Source organism: Micromesistius poutassou, assembly GCF_964030765.1.
Source record: "Micromesistius poutassou genome assembly, chromosome: 9".
In the NCBI taxonomy this organism is placed as follows: Eukaryota; Metazoa; Chordata; class Actinopteri; order Gadiformes; family Gadidae; genus Micromesistius; species Micromesistius poutassou.
The window spans coordinates 19,357,533-19,383,806 of record NC_140279.1 but is presented as its reverse complement, the minus strand read 5'-3'; the positions used below and the strand labels follow the sequence as shown (position 1 = coordinate 19,383,806).

The 26,274-nt window shown below is 45.1% G+C and overlaps 1 protein-coding gene across 1 annotated transcript in view; it reads left to right on the top strand.

The window, feature by feature from the left end:
* The window catches only part of cachd1 (cache domain containing 1), a gene marked incomplete at its 3' end in the record, with an annotated part of 70,645 nt that overhangs the window by 9,532 nt on the left and 34,839 nt on the right, over positions 1-26,274 (top strand). Inside the window, exons 2-3 of the mRNA XM_084472739.1 lie at positions 17,910-17,972; positions 22,130-22,278. Coding sequence (XP_084328865.1) covers positions 17,910-17,972; positions 22,130-22,278 — 212 coding nt within the window. The remainder of the gene's footprint in view (positions 1-17,909; positions 17,973-22,129; positions 22,279-26,274) is intronic.

The following is a 26,274-nucleotide window of genomic DNA, read 5'->3' as shown; positions in this document are numbered from 1 at the left end:
TAAAACACGGTTTCTGACTTTTCATACGTACGAGATTCCTCCAGGCTGGCTCACATACTTGGCTACTACCTTTAAGCGCTCTAGAGCCCAATGATCTCTGTGACCTGGTTTGGTAGCTCGGCTAAATATGCACTCCCCATGGAGGAGTACAAAGCACTGTGCCCACGGTGTCATTATATTATTGGAATGCTGTCACTGGCCTCCAGGCAATCTCACGCCCAGGGCGTGACACGCATGAATCAGTTCTCATCTTCCCAGCCTTCTTCCATACCCAACAGCTTGGCTACTTGCTTGCTACATGCGTGGGTATTCCGTAAGTCCTTGTGTTTTGTCTTAATGGCTTTCATTTCAACTGGCCTGATCTCTTGACGTCATGTATTTATTTCCATCCAATCATGTTGATTTGTTTTTTGGTCGGTCTAGTAGTAGGGCTTTGACTCTGAACTTCGTTATTTGAATATAATTTGAATATTAAAAAAAATTATAATATTCAAACGAATATTAGGCAGCCCTTAATATTCAAACCTTTTATGGGCATTATTTTTTGTAAACGGGACGTAGACCGACTCATTTCACGGATTCCTGTGAGACCAGGTTGCCTTAATTACATCTGTCGCATATTTAAGGTGAAAACTAAATGTCAACGGAAAGAGGCGGTTGCAAAAAGTATTTCGATCGCGTATTAAGTTCACTCGTTGCTTATAATGGTTTATTCGTTTCCCAGTATAATTTCCTTAATTTAGAAGACAGTTATGTTCATTTTTGAATTGTAAAATGTATAAAATCACTTTTTGAAGTTGCAGGTTTTTGAAATTATTGGAAGCGAGTCGAGATGACCTTGCCTGCTGTACCCACGGCCCAACATAAAGAACAGCCGAGAGAATATCCTTAATTCAAACATGCTGTTTCATTTGGCATCAATTGCCTGCCTTTTTCCCGGCATGATCCGTGCGTTTACACATACCGAGGTAATATACTGGCCTGATTTCGCACCCCAATTTCATTCTCTCTGACCCTACACATATAGGGGGTTTCATTTTGATGTACATTTGATTAGACAGCTTTGTGGTTCCAGGGGAGGGACAACAGAGACAACGCAGCGATATCAACATGAGTAGTTCTAACTGGAGAGAGCTGCTGACCATCATGGGAGAGAAGGTGAAGGTGCAGTCTCATTTAACGAAGACGTTGAAAGATGGTGCGATCTACGAGAAAGTACCAGAGGAACTTTCCTTACGAGGCTTTTGTCGGGATAAAAAATAAGTGGTCAGCAAAAGAATATGTTGCTGTTTTTGCCCATGAATCAGGGCTTGACACTTACTTTTTTCCCAAGGAGCACATGTGCTCCTAAGTTGAAAAATGTAGGAGCGCATAAAGAACTTTAGGGGCGCAATGAGAATGTATCAAATAATGTGTTTTTCCTTAATAAAGGGATACGAGGAGACATTTGGAAGCAAAATTATTTAATTTATTTGAATACAAAAAGTACACTAGGTTTTTAATTATTTCTGCTTCAAACTGTTTTATTATTTAATAATTATGTATTTAATAATTTCTTTATAATTTAATAATAATTTAATAATATACTTGAACTGTATAAACGGTATGAACACGTCTATAATAACGTAATTCTTCTTAGTTCTAAACGCCAAACAAAAGTCTGTTCAGTCCGTTTAGACACAAAGGATATGACTGGTCCAGCCCGTCGTCTGGCTGCTTTGAGCTCAGCCAGCAGTCCACAGCAGGGCGGGGATCAGATCTACTGAAGCCCCTCCAAGCTGATCCGCATGCAGTCTTCAGTTGTGGACACTCCAAGGCAGCTTCTTGTTGAATTCTTGATGCGGTTTTGGGCAGAAAAGCCTCTTTCGCACTGGGCAGCTGAAACGGGGAGCACCAGCATGATCTGCACTTCACAGGGTTGTGCCGATGGACGATGTCATCGTCTATCGTGATGGCTGACCGACATCAGGATGGAGAGCCACCATCGTAATGCCCCTCCCCCCCCCCCCCGTCAGACACACACTAACCCTCCTAGTCTCTTCTATAGTTAACCTAGAAACTTTGCAGGGATTGCTCTGTAAATTAAATTAAGAATATAATTAATGCATATATATGCTATTTTAAATACGGTAGCCTATGCCAGCGACGTGACTACCTCTTTCTCGAGGCAGATCACACCGTGCCATGTCGCCAAACTGTGACTGTGCGGCTGGAGAAAATGTACAGCGAAGCAGCAGGCTCGCACCGTGAGATCCTGTCCTTAACGGAGAAAGTTGCCATCACCACCGATGCTTGGACAGCGTTGACTAGGGAGTCATACGTGACCGTTCACTTCTTTACTGACTGGGTTGTGCAGAGTGCGGTCCTGTAGACCCGCTCAATGCCAGAGAGGCACACTGCGGAATACATTAATTTTCATTTCCAAATATTTATTTAAAAATGAAAATATCTGTTTTAGTGCGTGTGTTAAATTAAATGGTTTTATATCTTAAACAAATTTTGTTACAAATAGGAGGCGCGCAGCATCAATATCCTTACTAAAAATAGTAAGTCGGCCAACGCAGACACATTTTGCAGATTGTAAATTGTCATGAGACATTGTAAACCTTCACAATCCTGCTCTATGCTCTGTGATATTTTGTTTATCATCATTTCTATTAACTTCTGCGAGGCACATAAAGTGGTCATGTAGATCGGTCGTCTGCCCGTCTATCACACATGAGCAGATCTTGCACACAACGTCAGTCGTGTCCCTTGGCTGTCCACTCTCATCAGGTCTAAATCCAAAAAAATGCCATAAAAGCAAAGTAGTAGGCCTATCCTTTTTAGCAACCAACGCCATTGTTTCAACTCTTCCCCCCCCCCCCCCCCCCCCCCGACGATGTCATCGTCCATTGTGATGTTTTACTGTAAATATCGTAAATATCGTCACCTGCCAATTCACACACATCTATTTTTAGTCGCAAATGCGAGTGAAACGCTCGCACTGTCGAGCCCTGCCGTAAATAGTTAATCGCGTTTGTAGCCTACACTCAGATGTATACTCATTCTCATACAAATATTTGGAGCATGTAAATTATTCTAAAGAGGTCTACTCTTCGTGCGTAGTCGCGCCTTCTCCAGTGATCCAAGATAGCCGGCTCTGTGACGAAGGGGGATTATACCCCCTCAGTTTTACACAGGCAAGACAGTGAAATTGCAGAGTGTACTGAGCCACGACCGTACCGGAGGAGAAAGGGATTGTTGTCGTATGCGGTCTCCCGCCGGAGGAGCTGCTCCATAGTGGGGGTTATCTCGGCCATGGTGGAGAAAGAATTGGGGGAAACAGCGCCAACTATCGTACTGGGGTCATGGGGTCACATGCTTCAGCCAATAAATCGATTTTCTCACTGCCATGTATAGTCGGACAATTGCAGTTGTCCAATTGAGGAGCATAGTCAAACTATGGCTTTAATCGGATTAAGCGGTGCATGTAAACGTACTGACTGAGGAGAGAGTTAGAGTCCCTGCTGTGAAGTGAAAGACCCCCTCCCTCTTTCTCTTTTTCAATGCACAATCTGGATTTCCTCGCAGTTGTTTGGGTCTTTATATGCATTACAGACGTGTGTGGAGTTGATTCTGCCTCCCTGCACTCTCTGGTGTCAGGAGGGTACTGAGGTCAACTCAGGTCAACTTTTCACCTCACAGCCTAAATACACAGCATAAATATTAAGGCTACCACCACAAAAATCTAAGAATAGAATTGTCCTCCAATTGGCATATATTGTGATATGTTACTTTATTGTGATAATTCAAAGCCAGAGCAAGGAATTTGGAAATGAACCTTATGTGACAACAAAGGGTTGTTGGAAGCAAAACAATGATCTAAAACCTGGCCTGGAAAAAGGTCTGGTCTAGATAACTGTGGTTTGCCCGAGGGAAGGTTTGTCAAGAAAATGGAGTGGAGTGACTTAAATGAAAGCAGAAGCCAAGTGTGAATGTTTACAGATGTTGGTTGTTCAAAGAATGATTGATTAGAATTGGGTGATGCCTCCTTATTGCTCAGTTGGGTAAGAGGTAAAGGACATTAATACCTTTTTACAAAATGTATTCTGCGTGTATATTAAATCGGGTGAATGTTCTTGGCTGTGTCCAATTGTTTGAAACGGTTTATGTTATCCGCAGCACATTAATCCATTCCATTTTGTCACGGTTATACAAATAATAGCAATATTTACAAAAAACTGGTGTAAAGTCCTCCACCAATCAGTTTATGACAGTTTTACTCTGACTGTGCCAAACTCGTTTTGTGACTTCAAAGCACCATTCCGGCTGCGGATTATTTTCTTGACTAGGATGTAAGTAATACATATATGTATTAATACCTTCATTTGTATATATTGACCTTTGCTATAACGTGTAATCGATGTAACGCAACCAAATTATTGACTTATTCGAAGATACGAATAAGTGTTGCTTGCTTGGGCCAAAGGGTTCCTTCTTCCAACTACAGGGATTTTAAACTAAATGCCATGAGATGCAATGCAAGGGTAGTTTTATTTCTAACGTTATTCTATCAACACAGTTATAGTCTTCCATTATAATTGGTTTGCCTCAGGTGTACTGTGGAATGGGTAAAACTGTTTTCATTGGCAGGCTAGCAGAAACCCATTGACTTGCGCTAGCCTAGCACCAGCAATCTCTGCAACTAGAAGGACTGAATGAAACATTTTGAAAACGGTCTCCAATGATAAATAACACACTGGGTCACTTTGACATGAGGTCCGATGTCCAAATTTCTGAACTACCCCTATATTAATATTTCACATTTCAGAAACCTAAAGTAGGAGACATTAACAGTACATATGTGTTGGTATCAGGCACTGGACCAATTCAATAATGTAAATCCTTCTAATTTTAACAACAATTTTCTACAAGCTATAGAAGGCCATTGTACACAGTTGTGGCTGTTACTTTGGATGCCTCATAATGAGATGGGATATGAGAAAAAATGGTATGGCTCTTTTTTTTTCTGTCATCTGAATTCATGCTGCGACTTGTCCCACTGTGGCTTTGGTCTTCCTACTGCTCATGGCTAGCCCTCTGAAGATGAGGCATGAAATGACCGAAGAAACACCAAACCTTTAACCCTTCATGTAGGACTGCTGGTCCGCTGGTGCTGGTGTACCGTGTATAGAGCAGAGGTTGCCTATTAGGACACAGTGGGGTAGTGCACCAATGAGGATAAGGACACACACACACACACGCTGTCTGTGTCTCACTTTCTGCCTGTCTCCCTCGCAGCGCTAGATGGAGCGATTGCAGCTGTGTTTAGCTATCAGTGTCTCCGCGGCCGAGGTGTCTGAGAGGCTGCCAAACGGCCTGCTCATTTAATCCAGTCCGACTGGAGGACGTAATGGAATACCAACGTACAGGACAGCGAAATGGATCCTGTGTGTTTTAACATCACAACGGGCCCTGGGTCCATGCCGCCCGGCCTCTCGGTGGAAAAACACCTCATTGGTGCACGTTGTGGATGTGGAAAATATCCTGGGCCAAAAGAAGCAAAATGCAAAACCTGCTTCTAGACTCGGTTAAGATGGAAAAAACAATGACTCAAATGAGCAGCAAGAGAGCGGATATTATTTAGACTCGCGAAATATGTTAGGAATCCCAATAATATTGAATCTTGGCCCAAATATCGCAATACTATCGAATCGTCAAATTTTTGCCAATTCCCACCCCTAGCTCCGCGGCAGCGTGGGTACAGGAGTGGGCTGTCAGGGGAACGTCGGCCCATTCTCATCTGCTCATAGGGATGCATTGGCATGAATCCAAGATATTAAAAATGGAGCACCATGCCATTAAAAACAATAAACAACCTTGACTGGAACAACACCAATACATGCGGTCTATTGCGGGTGTGTGCTGTCTCTTTAATGGATATGTGTGTGTGTGTGTGTGTGTGTGTGTGTGTGTGTGTGTGTGTGTGTGTGTGTGTGTGTGTGTGTGTGTGTGTGTGTGTGTGTGTGTGTGTGTGTGTGTGTGTGTGTGTGTGTGTGTGTGTGTGTGTGCGTGTGTGTGTATGCAGCATGTGAATACCTAAGTTGAAAACAACTTCTCATTTTTTGCTCTTAAACCTAATTCATAGTTACTGTGCATAAACCAAGCACTGTTTAACATTTTGAAGCTCCGCAAGAAGAAGCACAAACTGCACGTCCACACACTAGTGTTACTGCAAAACGTGACTGCAAACGCCATGGCTGTTTGTGGACTGTCCGTTCATTTCACAAACACCATGTTCTTTCTCTGCCATGAACCCTATACTGAGATCTGTAGTTGGATTCAGGTGTGTGTGTGTGTGTGTGTGGTTTGTCATGTCCCTGGTGTGTGGCACTGCACATGTCCGCGAAAAAAGGTGTCAGCGCCTGTAAGTGTTTTTAATGTGGTCACGTCTGAGGAGTTTTGAGCACCATAGCAGAACAGCCATATGGCGGACACTTTGCTTGGAGCGTAACTGTTGCACGTCCCCTGTGTTGATGTGAACTAAATGAAAACATTAGCGTACTGCCTCTATTCTCTCTCTATGTCAGCCTGTCCCATTTCTCTCTCTTACGAATATCCGCTCATCAATTGCATGTCAGAAAACTTTGAGATGTCAGTGGGGATAGATGTATTGTTTATTATCCTGCCCCCTGCATCGGTCTCCTTCACTCGCGACCTATTTTTAGTGCTTTCCATTTCCCTACGCCAGCTCTTTCTGAGAACACACACTTTTGAGTTACAGCGATGGCTGACGTAGAAAATGCAAGGATTCAGATGATGTTTTGGAGGGCTCCATCGCAAAAAAACCTTGCAGATTAAGACACCCTTCATCTTTCCTTTGGGCCTGCTTGCCTCATCACAGATATGTTTTTTTTGTCAGTGTGCTAGAGAAATTGGCATTCTCTACCAACCTTTGTGAAGGCTTTCAGCATATCTAGATGCACATCTTGTTAATTGGTTTAGCACAACCCTGATAAGGACATGTGTGGAAGAGAATGTTCCATGGACTATTTCTTCAGTCTCAGTTCTCTCACACAGGAGCATAGAAGCTGTCTCCTCTTACCTCACTGCTTTCCACACCTTTTTTGTTTTCTCTCTTGTACATCTGCTCAGCAATTACCGTGTTTTTTCTTTTACCGAGGCATTGTACTTTCCTGCCACATACTCGTAAACCTGTTTGAAATGGTCAGCGCTCTCCTTATGCATGTGCGTGTGTGTCTCCCTGACGTGTTTCTTTGGTTTTCCCAGTCATGCACTGCTGGTTTTCTCCCTCACTACAGCTGCCCATTGCTCTCTCTCAGCACAATGGCTCACCAACACAAATCCTACCAGCACTTAATCATCCACATCAATACTGTATTATGTCTTTACTACACTGTGCTACGGCAAATATAATGCACGTGGAATCTATGTATGATTCTGGTTCTGCTTTTGTCCGACTTTTGTCGAATGTTAAATCAAGTTCATTTTGAGTGGCCTTTGGCGTGTTTAAAAAATATTTTGTTCATGAATGTATTTTGAAAGTATGCAGTATGTTAATTTTCAAGAATATAGCTTGGAATATATATATATTGTGATACATAGATTTGATTTCACCACAATCCCACATTTTCTTCTGGGCTTAGAGGTACTTTACTGTTTTCTTGTTGTTTTTGTTGTTGTATTGTGAGACGGTTCTAGCAGATGGCTGCTGGCTTGGTCAATACATTATTCATCAGAATTTCCATAAGGTGTGGACAGTATCAGCTAAAACGATCAATAGCAAGGTATTGGATGTATAGAAATAAACCTTGTGAATGGTTTAAAGGATGGCCCCACCCCTGGGATGCATGTCAGGGAAACATGTCTCGGCAGTCAATGTGAAACGAAACAACTGCCAGTATTTTCCTCCAAGTATTATTATTGTATAAAAAAGATTGCTGGCCTTCCTGGTTGAGCCCAGCAGAAGTTAGCCCTTATCAGATCCTACTCAGTATCTTGTAACTCCGTCCTCGGTCTCCTTTTTAATGGCACCATGTAGCTGCGCTGGGAGGACATGCAACAGAACAAAGCACTTTATAAACAGGGCCTTACAACAGTGGCCAGACGTGATGTCACAGAAACCTGAGGAGGAGGACGACCACCTAGAATAGATCATCCCGACACACTGTTTCCGTCTTGTGTTTGTCACACTTTCGGTTGCTCTCTTGGCTTTGATCAACAAAACTTTTAGATCACAGGTTGCTTTGTTTGTGTTTTGCTTTTAAACAATGTTCTCATTCAATTCAATTCAATTTTATTTGTATAGCCCTTAATCACCATTACAGTCTCAAAGGGCTTAACAGGCCAAATATTTATCACACCATCATGGACATCATGCAAAAGAGACTAGAATTCAAGATTCCCCTTTTTGTGTATGAAGGCAGTTGTCAGTAACTGCTTGAGGCTATATTCATTCCTTGTTATTCCTTCTCAAATTCAGCCTCTACTTTGCGACAGTGCCCTGTATGTCCAGGGAAAGGGCAGTGAATGACTTCACAGCGTAGTCGGGGGGGCCCACCATGCTGTGACTTGGACTTGTGGTGCCACTTGGCTAATGCTAAGTGCTAAACCAGCTAAACTAACATTGTTGTTGTTTGTTAATGTAACCCACATGATTACCCTACATATGTCAGTTCCACTAGTAACCTCTAGTAGGCGCACAAGCTGCAGAGTTCAAACAAAAACAGACAACGTCAACCGGTAAACAAGAGAGGAAGAGGGGAAGAGGGGAAGAGACGAGATTCTTACTTGGAACTAAGAAATAGAATAGAACTACGGACACTTGGACTACATACTTGAACACGGACATTGATAATGACGACGAAGATCCTTTCGCCCCCACAAAGCTTCTTTTGCCCCATTTCCACCGACAGTACCAGCTCAACTCGCCTCGACTTGGCCCACCTTTTTTTGCGTTTCCATTGGCAGAAAAAGTACCCGGTACCTGGTACCGGGTACTTTTTTTAGTAGCACCTCTGTCGAGGTTCCAAGCGAGCTGAGCTGGTACTTTTGTGTGACGTAAACAGGCTGCTGGCCACTGATTGGCCAGCGGCTTCAAACGGGAATAATCACTCAAAGTTAAGCTGTGTCCGGCGTGGCTGGAGTCCACGGACCCGCTCCCGAGGGGGACACTGATCAGCGTTTTGCCATATGTGTCGCTCCTTTCCCGGGGCTAAAGTTAGGCTGCGCGTGGTTGTGTGTGTCCGGCGTGGTTGTGTGTGTCCGGTGTGGTTGTGTGTGTTCGGCGTGGTTGTGTGTGTCCACGGACCCGCTCCCGAGGAGGACACGGATCAGCGTTTCGCTGTTTCGTTTTAGTGTCGTTCCTTTCCCAGGGCTCGAGTTTCGCCTCCATCAACGTTACCGTATGACAACAATAGACGCGCAGTCATTGCGTTTTTTATTTTATTTCCCATTTCCCGTCATAACCTTTCCCGGGAATCAGGAGTACAGGAGTACTTTTTTAGATGGAAACGCGACGTGCCTTGAACCAAACCAAGTCGTGCCGTGCTAAGTCGTGGCGAGTTGAGCTGGTACTGTCGGTGGAAAAGCGGCATTGTTTTTTTAGTACCCCGAACAACCCCCCTTGCTTCGCCCCTGGAACCCTTGGATATTACCCTTTTGGATTTCCCCCCATCACCCTGGATTTGGATTCATTGTCATCACCCTCTACATCAACCCCTTCATTTGGACTGCCTGTCACATCACCATCCCCTGGCCCTGTGATTGTGGTAGGATCTGGACATTGCACTTTGCACAAATTGGAAGACATTGGAAGACAAAGGGGAACATCATTCCCCCTTTTCTTTTCTGTACTTTATTATTTTCTTTGAGTGCACTCACATTTTATCTTGGGTTGAGTTTACTTTGTTTAGTTTCTGATATATAAAGACAATAAATAGAATATAGATATAAAATAGTATATACATATAAATAGATTAAATAGAATAAAGATATAAAATAGTATATAAATATAAATAGATATTAAATAGAATATAGATATTAAATAGTATATAAATATATAAAGGCAATAAATAAAATATTAGAAAAGAACATTCAAATAGCAAATAGAATAATACATAGATACAACATAGCACATATCCTTTAATATTTATATTGAAATAACTTAAGACCGAATTGAATGACTTTGAACTTTTGAAATAAGTGATTTTTTATTGTTAACTATATCTGTGTGTGTGTGTGTGTGTGTGTGTGTGTGTGTGTGTGTGTGTGTGTGTGTGTGTGTGTGTGTGTGTGTGTGTGTGTGTGTGTGTGTGTGTGTGTGTGTGTGTGTGTGTGTGTGTGTGTGTGTGTGTGTGTGTTGTCTTTGGGGTGAGTACTACAATCTGGTCTAGAAAAAACCTACACCAATCTCCACTGAACTTAGATATTAGACACTAGACTGTCCCTGCACAAGCATAGGCCCATTCACCTATGGTGCAGGTTACATTAACATCCCAAGTCTGATACAACCATATTTAACAACCATATTTTACCGATGCTTGGAATATTTAAGATTCCAAGTGAGGTGCGCTAAGTCTAGGTCAGGGATGGGCAACTGGCGGCCCCATTCTCACTCTGTGAGGCCCGCAGATAATAAAAAAATGTATATAAAAAAACTAAAAAATTAGTTTTTTTAAATTATTTTTTTACACAAAACTCTATCAAGAAAACCGTACCGGCCATCCCCAAAATGCACCAGAATACAGGAAATCACATCAACCAAATTCAAATTTTCTGGGGGAGGACCGGGGGAGGACCAGACCCCCCCATCCATGACTACGCCCCACACACAAAATCACCAATCAAATTAAATCACCAGCCGCCAATAATACAGACATATATATATATATATATATATATATACACTTTTTTGCTTTTTTTTTAAAAATAATTTTGTAGCTTCTCATATCCGATTAGTTGAAGTGCGCGGTCATGTGGCCCTCTGATAGTGATGAAAATGATGGTGGTCCTCTTTATCATGAAACTTGGGCATCCCTGATCTAGGTAGACCCATGTTGTATTTTGTTTCGATCAGATCACCTCATCATACATCAATGTGTCATAATCTGACAATATTGGTAATCCATTTTGTGGATGAACCTCTGATCCTAACAAAGAAACAACAAAAATATGAATCCAGTTATCATGAGCCAGCTTTGGTAATACATCGTTTTAAGGAGTAAATTATCCTAAAATATGCTTTAGACTATCTAACTATGTAAAACAGACACCAGTCGGCTAGCCAGCAAGTCAGTGAACCAGAAGAAGTGTGTAAGGATAGACCTGGTTCATACATCACAGTACCTGTCACTCATTCTCTCCATCTTATACTTGTTAATTTAGGCTTATTTCTAACACTTTCTTGTTTTTCACAATCTATACCCTTTCATCTACTCCTTCCAAATTACTCTCTTTACTCTGTTCCCAGAAAATTCCAATTAATGGGATGCACCCTAGATCCACCCAAATGAGACTGACCTTCAGACCGCTCAATGGGCCCCTACGCCTGGTGCGAGTGAGGTTCGGTTCCCTGCCATATTGCGCCTAGTGCATAAAGCCCTCAAGCTTAAATGTAGTGGTCTCTTCACTTGCTTACTTCCTTTCCTCAATATGCTACCGCTACTCTGTGCCCGCGTCATTTAGCATTCTACAATATAAACGTTTCTATGTGCTGCTTTTCAGGACTAATGTGAATCAGGAGACCTCGCAATGTGGCGGCAAGGCCTGTATTCACTAAATCCACAATCCATATGGTGTGCTTTTAAAAACACATCGTAGTATGTGCAACTTCAATTCTTATCTGGGTTTGTTTCACTGGGACGAAGCAACCATGGGCTTAGGTCGTGTAACTTGTCTGTGATCAGTTTTAGTGCCTTATGTGTCGGAGTTTAAAATCAGCGAAGAATGGTTTGTTTTTCTCCTGCTTTGATTTAAATCCCGAATCTGTGTAGAGACTCTAGCCTCGGCGCTCCTGTTGGGGAGAAAGTTGTATTGTAGTTGGAGTCAATGTTTTTTCTCCATCAACACCTTAGTTTTATCTTCCTCCATTAGCTCCTCCAGTCTGTACTGCAAACCCTCCAGGTCCAATCTCTGTCCAACCCACCCCCTAAAAAATAAGCACATGTGGAAAGCATTATATCCTGTCTGGTGGAGAGGGAGAGCAAACATCCCGGGGATGCATCTCTCTCGCTCTCTCTCGCTCGCTCGCTCTCTGATTCTGTTTGGACAAAAAGAGGTTTTGTTATTTTAGAACGACAGCACCCTCTATTCCTCATGGGGGCCCCTTTCTGTGTGTGTGTGTGTGTGTGTGTGTGTGTGTGTGTGATGGGCTAAAGGGAAGGGAAAGAGTGCCCAGTCAGAGTTCACCAAAGTGTACCCACCCAACACCATCTCCTTGGCATGCTTGGTTGCTTGCATATTGGGTCATACGATCTGCTTTTCCGGTCTGTATTAGGGTGGGCTATTTGAGACATACACTGGAGCAAAAACACCATGGTTTGAGTCTTCTGCGATGTGTCGGTCTGCTGCGACCTGCTGTACATTTCTAGAGACGGTTGCAAAATACACCGAGAATTTTTTGGGCTCCTTGAGTGTTTGCATAAGAACTGAGTGGTTTCAGATTCTGACCTATTTGGAAACGGTAATTCTTTGCCATCTACTTCGGCCCCATCCCAAAAGTCAAGTGTAATCATTATGGCTGTCAAAGGCTTGGCGGGGGCACGCTAACGAGGCAGCTCTTTATTTAGTGATCCTGGTAGTTTAACAGACATGGCTGCCTGATTCACTTTACAGGATAATAAGAAATAACAGCACCTCCAAGAGAGGGAAACAAAAGTCAAACCTGTTGTTGCATGGTTGCCATTTTAAGTTTTTCCACATGGAAAAGCAATTATATGTAGTCAGTGCTATAGAGGCCCTTTTTTATGTACAAGGGGCCTTGAAAATGGGTTGACATTGTGTAGACTCTCCCAATGCCATAAAACTGGTTCCCCTGGCAACAAGCTCAAACTGCCATTTTCCTTTTTGCTGTCAGACCTCTATTATATAAATAAAAATACATAACTTGGAAATACACCAATCGTTCTTAATCGATGTGACCAGTGGTCATAGTTGCACAGAAACACCCTGGTTTAGGATTTTCTAATCAATTTGAAGCCGTGGGCGGATTTGACCATGAATCTGAACCGGTCAAGCAATTTTCACCGTCACCAAAAGTGTTCCACAACTCCTTGTTGTGTATTGCGTGTATATAGTAACTAGTCTCGCTAATGTTAAAAAGAAACATCACTCATGGCGTATTGGTGTACAGATTGACAGAAGAAGAAGAAATGCATCGAGGCACAAAGGAACGAACACACACACAGACAAACACACACACACGCACACACACTCTGTGCCGGGTATTGAGTCGGTTTGTCTGCCAGTTTAATGTGAATCAAATTAAATTGACCCTCAGGAGCTCCTTAAATGAGGCAGAGAGCCGTTGGCAGATACAGACCCGTTCACTTAATTAGCCAGCGATGCACTTGCATGAATGCAACAGAGACTGTCCAAATGAGATTAGCTTTAGCTTTCTAGCAGCTTGATGGTGTGCCGTTCTGGTCCAGTCAGCCTCCAGAAACCACAATGCAGTGTTTATTTGTTTCAGATCAAATCTAAAAGAAAAAGACGTTATTCTCATCATGTAGCCAAAGTCACAGCTGTAAAGGTTTCTTTACCTCACATGTAGGGACAATTTATGAGTGAATACGATGTGGGGATTCCTCACACATCCCAATCAACTCAAAATAAAACATAACCCAGATGCCATTTGAGTAATGCCGGAATAGTTTTTGAAAAGGGCATGGAATTTATTAAAGGTTTAATAAGAGTGTCTTCACTTTTACTGAAGACAAACCTTTTTGAACAATCCCCTCATGTCTCCCTATCTTTCCATCTTCCTAACCTATTCGCTGCTTAGCTCTCGCTCTCTCTCTTTCTCTCTCTAGCTCTCTCGCCCCCTCCGGCAAAAATGTGGTCTGACACTGCTTTGTGTCGTCAGAAAAACACGGGCAATGGGTAAGGTTGAGTTGACACTGCAGTCTTTGCAACATACACACACACACAGTTACACACACACACCCACACAAACACACACGAGAGGAAGAAGTTGGCCAACTACTCCTCCTTTTTAGTCAGCAGCCAGGAGGAACGATGTTGCCAGAGGCAAAAATGGATCCTTGAGCATGAGATGATGCACTGATGATAGAGGACAGAGGTGGTGGGGCTGTACTCCCCCTGCAGTCATGATATCCATCGATCGCTCTACCACCTACTCTCCGTCACATACGCCAACTTGTGTTCTGAATTGCGCATTGCCACAACCCATGCACACTTTTATGGATAATGATGCATGATACGAAATAGGCTTGTAAGCTATCTTTACTCACCGATATATACCGGCTTCTACATACAGTACATATTCCACTGTGTAGTATCTCTTCTACATACAGTACGTATTCCACTGTGTAGTATCTCTTCTACATACAGTACGTATTCCACTCTGTAGCATCTCTTCTACATACAGTACGTATTCCACTCTGTAGCATCTCTTCTACATACAGTACGTATTCCACTGTGTAGTATCTCTTCTACATACAGTACGTATTCCACTCTTTAGCATCCATGCCAACCCCTTCTCTTGCCAAAAGGCCCTTTGTTCACAGATAAACCTGACCAGCCACTGCTCAGCTGTGTGTGTGTGTGTGTGTGTGTGTGTGTGTGTGTGTGTGTGTGTGTGTGTGTGTGTGTGTGTGTGTGTGTGTGTGTGTGTGTGTGTGTGTGTGTGTGTGTGTGTGTGTGTGTGTGTGTGTCCCCTTGCCTGCACTCCCACATGTGTTATGTATGCACATGCTCTCCATTCGGGTCCCAAAATCACCATGGCTCCCAGGGCTTCCTGGGCCTTTGAAGATGTTAATAGGCTTATTTTCTCTTCCCTCCAACCGCTGGCTGCACACCCCTCATCTACTTTCTCTTTCCAGCCTCTTCCTTCAGTCGCTCTCTTCCTAATTTGTCCTTCCCGATTCCCCCCTCCCGTCTTTGTTCCCCTTTATCCCCTCTAGACCCCCTCTACTGCAGGCATTGCCATAAACACACGCACAGGGCAAGGGCGTTGTGCATCTCATTCTAGGGTTGTTGGCCATCAATCTGGATTTACTTCATTGTTCGATGCCGAAGTAGGGACTCGGTTAGAAAAAAGGACAAGTGGCTCTTGGAAGTTCTTAACCACACTCCCCCATGAGGCGGACTCAACAGACCAGAAGAGTGGGGCTCAGTTAATTGGCGACCATGTCCGATGCCACTCAACTGTTTCGTTTGGTTTTAAGAATTCCTTGTGTATGTAGGAGGATTCCTTGTGTATGTAGGAGGATTCCTTGTGTATGTAGGAGGATTCCTTGTGTTTTTCTTTGCCCTCTACATTTTGGAAAATTATTATTTCTAAAACGTTACTGTTTTTAAAGTTTCTTTCTCCAATATACTTGTAAAGCTGGAGCTGGAATTTCCCTTCGCCTGCACAAAGTGTTGTTAGTCATACTACCTGTTCATCAACAATAATGACTGGATGACTTTGTGTCCATTGCTGTACCAGACTGCCACGTTAAAGTGAAAGCCTACAATTTACCGTCAACACACACCCGTGTTAGCACTGAGGTAAATGTGAGCTAAGGTAAAGCCGTGATGCAGACCATTAACCTGCAACGGTTCAACCTCACACTGGAGTGAAGGGAAACAGCCTCCGGTGTTGGCTCTTATCAGCCACACGGCAAGAGGATATTTAGCAGGCGGTCGACCATTCCTGTGAACCACTCATCTGTTTTAGGATTAACCCTGAGGTGCACAGATTTAATAACCGGCCTAATGGTTGGAAAGCCCGGTGCCCTCCAACACGAGGGCTCTGTCTGCATTCCTTCGCGCCCTGTGGACACAGCTGCCCCTTCAGCTGAGGCTCACATGTCTTTTGTAGCGTCAAACAATATGGTTGTTAGTGCTTTATTAATCTGGGGTCCAGCAGTCCTTCTACGCTATAGCGGACCTTCTAGGGGGGAGGCTGTGCATAGCCATGGCCGGGAAACCAGCAACGGCAAGGGCCGCAGTTATGCCTTGTTTCCTGTTTCGTTACGGAAGATCAATGAATTTGCGTGAGTGGAAGAAGAGGGGATTTTATCAATTAATTTTAGACTCTTCACTCATGCACTACACAAAGCAAAAAGTAACACTTGGAAGTGTAAATATTGGGATTAGAGCCACGTTTTGAACAGCAGTAGTAACAGAAGTAACCTACTGGGGGACACGGCTCGTCATCTGCTTCCTGTTAAGAAGGGGGGTGTGGATACTGAGGTAACAGGAAGGAGGGTGGTGTGTGTGTGTGTGTGTGTGTGTGTGTGTGTGTGTGTGTGTGTGTGTGTGTGTGTGTGTGTGTGTGTGTGTGTGTGTGTGTGTGTGTGTGTGTGTGTGTGTGTGTGTGTGTGCGTGCGTGCGTGGGGGTCAGCCCCAGAGGCCACGGGCACACGGTGGCCCAGGCACCCCCAGGCCTCTCGGGTTTCCCAGCCAGGCATTCCTCCTCCTCCCCCCCAAAGCTGTGAAAACCTCAGAACATTTCCAACAACAAACACCCGACAAGCACCAGGGAGTGTGTGTGTTTTGTGGGGGAGGGTCTGAACCACAGCTAATCAGGTGTTGGACTTCTCGTCATCCGTGTCAAATCACGTCTTCCCTGTAATTTGGCCCAAGGTTCAATTCAATGTAACAGTTTTTTTCGGGTCCATGCCACCATGCTTTAGTTTTGATACATTCCTACAGTCTTCTTCTCCTCTTTTGTGCGATGAGTTGTGAGAATGAGCCCTGTGCTCCACTTCTAGACACACTTTTGTTGTGTTTGTCTTGACAAATCGCGGATCCTTAGAAGAATAGTATCTGCTAATGCTATGCCTATAGATTAGTTTGCATTGTGCCAGTTTCTCTTGATTCTATTGTGGGCTTTTTCTACACAGGGGGAGGAGCTGACAGTCAGGCTCACACCCAGAGGCTGTTTGAGGATTGTTTCAAATGTCCAATCCAACTAGATAGTAGATAACCCCTTTTTGATAAAAAAAAAAAAAGCACACCTTGACTTTTTGGATGGATGTACAGTCGCTGTGAGCAGAGGTCCAGAGGACAGGCCATGGGGGGCCGTGGTGTTTATTGACCCTTGGCCTTGAAGTTGGCGTGGACTTCAAGGTCGCCCACTCCACTCGTGGAACATCAAAATCTGTTGGGTGCGCCACAGCCAACAGACAGTTATATGAACCCGTGTGTGTGGGCCGCGCTGATGTCATTATTGGTTGACACTGGCTCACGCAGTTCACACACGGCAATTATAAATGGGGTTTAACAAACCCAAATCCTCAAATGTGGAAGAGGTTTTTAAACATATTTTTAACCTGGGGTTTTCTCCCAAAACAACTTCCTTCCATGTTTGGGGAGCCATCGGGCATTGCGGTACCCATGAAATAGGCAACAGTGTTGTCATGACCTGGCTTTAAATGTGATTTAAAACGCCCTTTAAATCTACCAGTCAAGTGTAGCAGTCCCCCTATCATTTTGCATATGAAACAACACAATAATGTATGGACTTGTCTGCTGTAACGTTGAACTGAGGAGGGACTATGGTATAAATTGTAATCATAACTGCTGCGTTTATAGCCTCGGTAAGTAAACCTCAATCCTAGGTGACTCCTAGGCTGATACTGTTAGGGTAACCCTAACCCTATCTCACTTATATGAGGTGAATAAGGATAACCTAACCTTTAAGCTAAATGTGAGTTTCTATCTGTCCCTTTCTACAGAGGATTTTCAGCTCCTTTGTGTACACTGAGAAGACATCAAATGGAGAGACAGAAGTGCAGCAGGTGAGTTCAATAACTTTGCTGTCTCTCGTGTGTGTGTGTGTGTGTGTGTGTGTGTGTGTGTGTGGTTGTGTGTGTGTGTGTGTGTGTGTGTGTGTGGTTGTCATGTGAGTTGCAATGGACCTAGAACACCTATACTTGGCGCATCGATGGAAAAACAGGAGGTTTATTACAATTCTACAGCTGCTGTCTAGTTGGCTTTGAAGTTTTCCGTTTTTTCTCTGCTCTGTATCTCTGGCCTTCACTGTCTCTCTTTCATGTAGCAGCGGCAGCAGGGAGGGTAGGGATTGGAAGTATTTTTGTTCTTGTGTTACTGGTGCAGAGAGAGACTATTTCTAATTTGAAACGGTCAGAATATCAATAAGAATACGTTGGAACAATAAACTGATTTAAAATGACCTAGACCATAAGCATTTTATGAACCTTTGGTTTTGTGTGTTTGTGTGTGGAAGTTGGTGGGTTGGTATTTTGGTAAACAGCCACCAGCAAGAACAGGCAAGTCGGTGTGTGTGTGTGTGTGTGTGTGTGTGTGCGCGCCCATATCTCAGTTTCTATGTTTGTCAAATTTCATCTATTGCCCCGCAGCTATTTGCAATTCCAGTTCCAGCTCTCTAGCCCCAGCAGTGGTTTCTCTGGCCTTTACTGGGCTCAGCCACAACATGCACATCCAGCACCCCCAACCCCCCATCCACCCCCAACCCCCCATCCACCCCCAACCCCCCATCCACCCCTACCTCCACCCCCACCCCCACCTCCACCCCCAACCCCCCATCCACCCCCACCTCCACCCCCAACCCCCCATCCACCCCCACCTCCACCCCCAACCCCCATCCACCCCCACCTCCACCCCCAACCCCCCATCCACCCCCACCTCCACCCCCAACCCCCATCCACCCCCACCTCCACCCCTAGACCAACCACCACATCACGCCACAGATGGCCCTACAACAGAGATTTGCACGCGGTTGCTCATGCATTACTAAAACACTTCATCACCTAGCCTGCGGCAACAACAAAGAGCGTTCGGTTTGATAATAACTCCAAATCCAATTTTCCACTCTGTGGAGAAAAAAACGAATAAAAACAAACATTTACTTGTCTCTCAGTAGAAAGAGGCGTTCAGGTCCGCGACTGATCATGTGGCCACAGTCTCCATCCGGACGTTAGTCTCTCGTATCCAAGGTGACTTCTCTGCCCAGTTGACTGTATTCCACTTTCCAAAGGCCGAGGCTGGCAGCAGTAGACGCCGTGCGGGCCTGCTGAGCTAGCGTTGTCTAATCTGTGTCTGCTGTAAGTGGTCTCCAGTGCCCACACCACAAATGTTCTGTTTTTGGTCGTCCCCACGTTTCTCCCTCGACAACAGGTTGCATAACTCAGGCCATGTGGGTTATAAAAAAAGAATGACAAAATGTAACTATTGAAATATCCCTCATCATATATGAGTGATTCAAAGCAGGATCTTTACCCACTAACTGGTGAATATTGGACTATTTGAATGGAGTAATAAGACAAGATATACTTTTTGAACCCCAGTTGGGAAACAAGGACAGGTTAGCCTACAGCCTACAGCTGTACAGCCTACTGCGTCTACAGGAGACTCCATCACCAACAACAAGGACAGGTTAGCCTACTGCGTCTACATGGAGACTCCATCACCAACAACATCACCAGTCCCTGAATCACGAGATCCATTCAACCCCCGTCCAATTCCACTTCACACACACAAGTCGCCATCTTCAGAGTACACACACACACACACACACACACACACACACACACACACACACACACACACACACACAGTGGGTCTCTCTCTTAATGTGGTCTGCAGTTGTCAAGCTGCTCGGAGGCCTTCCTCTGCACTCCAACACACCCCGAGACACCAGGAGACACCAGGAGACACCCGCTTCAATGAGTTCTCCAGCCCTGGTTGGCTGGACCAGAGGCCTTGTGGCTGCAGCCAGCACGCCTGCCTGGGCCATGGGAGCAATGTGGGTGCGAGAGAGGGAAGGAGAGTGCCCTGTCCTTAGGAGAGTGAGGTTAATTTGTGGTGAGGGGGGTTGCAATAGGTGGCTTTGGCTGTGCCCTGGCAGTCTCTGTAACCTTAGCTGCAACTGGCTTCTCTTGAGCCAATCTGGCAACCATTTTGGCACTGCAAACTTTGCATGCATTTCGTTTTTTTTCCTTGCACGATGCCTCTGGCAGTGACTTCTTAGCTAAACACTGGCCCGATTTCCTTCGTCATAGTGTGTGTTTGTGTGTGTGTGTGTGTGTGTGTGTGTGTGTGCACTAGTGAGCCTATGTTTTTGTGTGGGGGGGTTCATGTTTTTTGTGTGTGCAGTAATAATAATTCTGGGCTATGCCTCGGGACCCTATGAAACGCTAATAGAAATAGCGTCTGGCATATTAGTGGTACAGGGCCAGGCTGTCAGCAGGGCGTGCTGCATGTCCCTTGTCCTGGTCTACTGGAGCACCACACTTTCACAGGCAGCTGGAATTGTAGCACGTGAACAATGGGGGTCCAGTTACTCCAAAAGAAGCCCCCCCTCACAACCCTCTTTCCCTACGCTACGTTAAGAGCAAGACTAAGTGGTGCAATTTTCAGACACACCTTAGATTATATCGCTGTGGACCGTTCTCTGTTTACCTTTACTCATTAGAAAGCTGAAGCCCCACAGAGGTTCAGGCTGTTGGCGTTTCCTCCCCAGACAGTTTAGTAGTAATTGATTCATTCACACCATTGTGTGGAGTAAAGGGCTACGAAATGGTCTAACCTGTTCCTCAACATGGTGTGTGTGTGTGTGTGTGTGTGTGTGTGTGTGTGTGTGTGTGTGTGTGTGTGTGTGTGTGTGTGTGTGTGTGTGTGTGTGTGTGTGTGTGTGTGTGTGTGTGTGTGTGTGTGTGTGTGTGTGTGTGTGTGTAAGCTAGGCTGCCCAGCCTATTCTTGGCATGTCTACAGGGCCATAATGTTAGCATGAGCTTTTCTAAAAGGTTACACTAATTAAATGGATTAAGTAGACCATGGTACTGTTTTTGTTTGTGTGTTTATACAGGTCAAAGGTCAGCGATAGGATTTAGATTGTACTTGTGCATTGGTAAATGATATGCAGATGCAACAAGGAGTTACAAAATGTTCAATCATTTGTTCTGAGAATATAAAAGCAGAGGAAGAAGAACAGCTACGTCCAGCTGTTGGATAGCATGCGTTATATTTCCACAGCTGTCCACCAGACGATGTAAAATCAATCTATTCAGGCTGTATGGAGGTGTGTGTTTTGATGTTTAGTCAGTATGCTATCCTTGGTCAAGGGAGAAGCTGCTTGTCTTGTATGTTGTGGCCCATCTCCCTGGATACGGAGGGCTGCAGCAGGAACCTGGCGGAGGCCCCCACTGGGGCGCCAGCTTTGATGTTCCCCAGGGGGGCTTCACCACACTGGTTATTAGTTCCCTCCCCCTTCCCTAGTCTCAAAGGCCTGGGACCGTGTGTGTGTGTGTGTGTGTGTGTGTGTGTGTGTGTGTGTGTGTGTGTGCGTGTGCGTGTGTGCAACTTGAAACAAGGCCTCCCGAGAGAGGGCATTGAGACGGGTTAGATGGAGCGAGAGGCAGAGAGAGACCAGGAGAATGTAAGTGTATTTTTACCAAAGGCCCGGACAGGGCCCCCAAGTGACCCCACATTAAACCAGCTCCAGTGTCTTCCACCGTTCTTTCCTATCCCTGCTCCCCTTCCATTTTGAAATACAAATACATCAAACACCCCAAACAATCCACAGTAATGTGCTTTACATATCTAGCAAAACCGTTCCCCATGCACATTGTCAAAACCACCACATACTATTTATGGCTGTCAAAAAAAGATCTTTCAAATTCGACTTATGCCCAACAAAGATTATTTCGGCTCTTGAAAGCAGCTTATTATTCTCCCTAATGAGCCTTCATGCTGTGTGTGCGCTTTGTTTTTCATCCATAGTAGTTTGGGCAGGGCGTCCAGTCTCAGTTCAGTCTGTTGACTATCACTCACTCACTAGTTCTAGTCAGTTGAATGTGTTTCCAGCCATCGGTGCAGAGCCGTTTTGTCACCGAGCGTGTCTGTGTAGCATGTGTGTGAGGGCTACAAACAAACAGGGCAGCATTTCAAACGTGTGCGTCTCCTGTGTTTGCAGCTCGCCAAGAAGATCCGGGAGAAGTTCAACCGCTACTTGGACGTGGTGAACAGGAACAAGCAGGTGGTGGAGGCGTCGTACACGGCCCACCTCACCTCGCCGCTCACCGCCATCCAGGACTGCTGCTCCATCCCAGCCTCCATGATGGAGTAAGTCTGTCTGTCTGTTGCTCCATCCCAGCCTCCATGATGGAGTAAGTCTGTCTGTCCGTTGCTCCATCCCAGCCTCCATGATGGAGTAAGTCTGTCTGTCCGTTTCTGCCCACGAGACATGTTGTAAGCATCTCCTCTTGGACACACACACACACACAAACCACAACATTATATCACATTCAAATTAAATCTTTAATATTATCTGTCAAATAAATAGGTTGTTCCATTAGCTCAGCTGTCAAACAATGCCCCATGATACAAAATAAAATCAAAATAATACAGTTTTGAGAAGAAGCTAGCCACGCGCAACATCTACTACTACACCTCCCTACAGACCCACGTGTAGACCCCCCACCAGAACCTCCTCCACATACCCCCCCTCCACAACGCGCTACGTTGTGTTGCCATCGGGTCACCCCCAGCAGGAGACTAAACATCTGTGAAATGTGGGTCGCTTGGTGCCACAGTCAGAAAGTCAGAGGGAGGGAGGGAGGGAGGGAGGGAGGGAGGGAGGGAGACTTTAAATCATAATCTACACAGCAGCAGCTGTACCCCCACCCCCCCACAACCACCCCCAGCCCCGACTCCGTCCCTTCTCTTATCTCCAGCACTGCTTTGATGTTACTGTGAGTTCTGTGACTTTGGAGACGGCTGCATTTGTTCATTCATTAATTTGTTTATTTTGCTGCAGTGTTCGTAGGCTACAAGGTCAGACTGTCACACGTGCGTGCACACATGCACAGATTAGCACAAGGCCACAGCTGTTAAACTGATGCATTATGTGAACGTAGATCCGAACACACACACATGCACACGACACAAGATTTGATGGTCGTTTCTATCCAATCAACTGGTGTCGCGTCCGGAGTGGTATGAAATGCCCACATACAAACGAGTGGTCTGGGGCTACAGAGAGTGGTATGAAATGCCCACATACAAACGAGTGGTCTGGGGCTACAGAGAGTGGTATGAAACGCCCACATACAAACGAGTGGTCTGGGGCTACAGAGAGTGGTATGAAACGCCCACATACAAACGAGGGGTCTGGGGCTACAGAGAGGATACAGGGGAGACGAAGCGTGATCAGATGGTTCTGATAAGAACCCTCTTCCCAACTCTCTATCATCTTAGCTGGTGGAGAAGATATTATAGGCATTCTAAAAAAACATTTGACCTGCTATTCTCCAGTCCCTGGCCATCAGCAGGAGAAGGGGAAGGAAAAAGTGCCCAGCTTATGTTCAAATTTATCAAGCACATGTTGCATCCGACACTTAAATTCCTTTAATACTTTAGAAGCTTGTTCATATGTACCCATCTCTGCTCTGGAGTGCTGTGTTGATACTAATAGAGCCAACCCAGTCAGTTGTATTTGTATAGCCTTTTCATCACAGTTAAAGTCTCACAGGAATTTATATGCCATCTATTTATGACCCCCCCCCCCCCAACCCTAGCCTGCCCAAAGAGCAAGGGAGAGGCTGAGGGGGCTGTCCCTTCTTCTGGGGATGGTTAGGAGTTCAAGACTTCCTTAATGGACATACTTTGTAGTAGTCTCACAAGTGTCAAATGCGCACCTCAAAAAGACCCAGTCTCACTTTCAGGTGGCAATACGTGACCCTTCTGTGTGTGTGTGTGTGTGTGGTGCTTGGGTGGCACAGATCCAGACAGACCCCCCCCCCCCCCCCCCCCCCCGCCCCCACACGCCTCTCTGGGGGTCCCGGGCCGGTCACCCAGTGCGTGGTGGGGGGGGGGCTGGAGGGTTCAAGTGGTTCACAGCCTGCTGCTGGTATGCTTTAATCACATGACCTCAACATCTCACACCTCGACTGTACCTGAAAATAGGTGTGTGTGTGTGTGTGTGTGTGTGTGTGTGTGTGTGTGTGTGTGTGTGTGCGTGTGCGTGTGTGCGCGTGTGTGTGTGTGCGCATTTAGAAGAATGCTAGGGAGGGCGGGGGGCTCTCCAGTCTAGCCGTAGTGTGCGCAGGGCTTGGCCAGACGCCAGCTACTGAGTGGTGGAGTCCCCGGGCGGGGCTGTCGGCGGGGTCTCGTTTTTATACGGGGCGTCTGGCAGCGCGGGTAATGGACACGGAGCAGGGCCTTCTCCAAGGGCCCAGATCTGAAGCTGTCATCATGGATGATCCATGGAGCACTCTGGCCGTGGCCCATGCACATTGTGTCCCCACCACGAAAGACGTCCCCGCCGACCGGCCCTGTGGCGGGAGGGCGGGACGGCCCTGTGCCTACGCTGTGAGGGCCAGAAAACACAAGTTGTTGTTAATCATTTTGGGAGTCGTATATTCAAGTGAATTAAACTTGTGATCCTGATCCCGAGTGTTTTCTGAAGCTGTTACTCCGTTACTTGGTGACATATTTTCAATTGTGTGAAATGTAAGACCGAATTGAAAACCCCTGAAACAACGCTCTGTGCTCAGACGTGTCCGGGTTCTCTCTGCAGGGCGCTGTGTGCTGACACAGAGCCAGAGCTCACAACGCGACACTGCAGCTGTTTTCTGCATTTCAGCCAACATCACAAAGTCTGTCCATCTTTTTGAGTGACATCTACAGAAACATCATCCTAAATATTTAAGTAGTTACGCCTGTGATAGTGACAAACGTGGCATAGTTGCTAGTTCTAAATCACTGCTTGTATTTGACAAGGTTAGCCATGCTAGCAATTTGGTAGCATGTAGCAATGGCATGCAGGCTAGTTCTGGTATGCGGCTATACCAGTCGTAGAGGTCATTGGGTTACTTTAGTGCTGTTTACGGAAGCAGCTCAGTTTAATTCTAAATACTAGTCTTGTCCATTGAGTTTGTAGGTGGATGAAGGTGGTTGCTGTTTAGTTCAGTGAGGTTTAGCACTCAAGGCAGTTTCTCTATAACTACAGTGCGCCAGCACAGACTACAACCAACTCAGACTGCTAGACTTCTACTGCACACACAGAGGGGCGAAAATATCACATTATTTTGCTCTTGAAAGCCTTGCTAGCCCACTAGCAAGCCCCTGCTATGTCATTGTACCCTCTGGCCTTCTAAAAAAGGCTTAAAATGGCTTCCACTGCCACTCTACATGTCTTAGCCAAACACTGGCCACCATTAGAAGTGTCCGCTCAGTCATGGGTGACTTACAAAAAATGACATTGAAAAATATAGCAAAAAGCATGAAGTAGCCCTGCCTTTTTCTTTTCATGGGTTTTCACAGGTATTTCATTATGTCTTTCCATTCCAATTATCATTTGACCATGAACAGAAAAGGGGGTCTGTATTGCAAGCATTATTAATGGGGTGTTTTGTGAGAGAGCCGTGGTGTATCCGTCAAGGTAGTGATTGGGTTTGTCTGTCTAATTACTGCATGGAGCGCTCCGCCGACTCTGGACAAGTATGCTAATCACGAGCCATGGGTTCCTACTTTACATTATTCATATGCATATTCAACAGATGCATTATTTAAATACCCTTGTAGTGGGAGAGGAAGCGATATCGGGGGACGTTTTGTAGTGTGTCTGTGTGCGTGTGTGTTGGGGCCTATCTTTCACATCGACTCATTTTCTTACCCTCATTACAAATCAAAATGTATGCTGGAGGGCCACTCTGCCTTCCCTCCTCTCCTTGTATTCGCTCTTGCTCCCTGGCTCTTTCTCTGGGTCTCACTCTCTTTCTCTGGGTCTCACTCTCTTTCTCTGGGTCTCACTCTCTTTCTCTGGGTCTCACTCTCTTTCTCTGGGTCTCACTCTCTTTCTCTGGGTCTCACTCTCTTTCGTGCTTGCTTGTCACTCACTCGCTCTCCTAAATAGTCAAAGGAGCTTTTTTGGCATTGAAGTAAAATAACCTACAACATAAGATCCAAGATAATAATTATAGTAATTTTATCAATAGTAATGATAATATTTAATAAACATTACAAAAATAAAAAAAATTTAAAATACACTATAATACAAATGTAAATGTGTTTATACAGTGAATATAACTGTTGAAATAGGGTGGATTTATAGTCCTC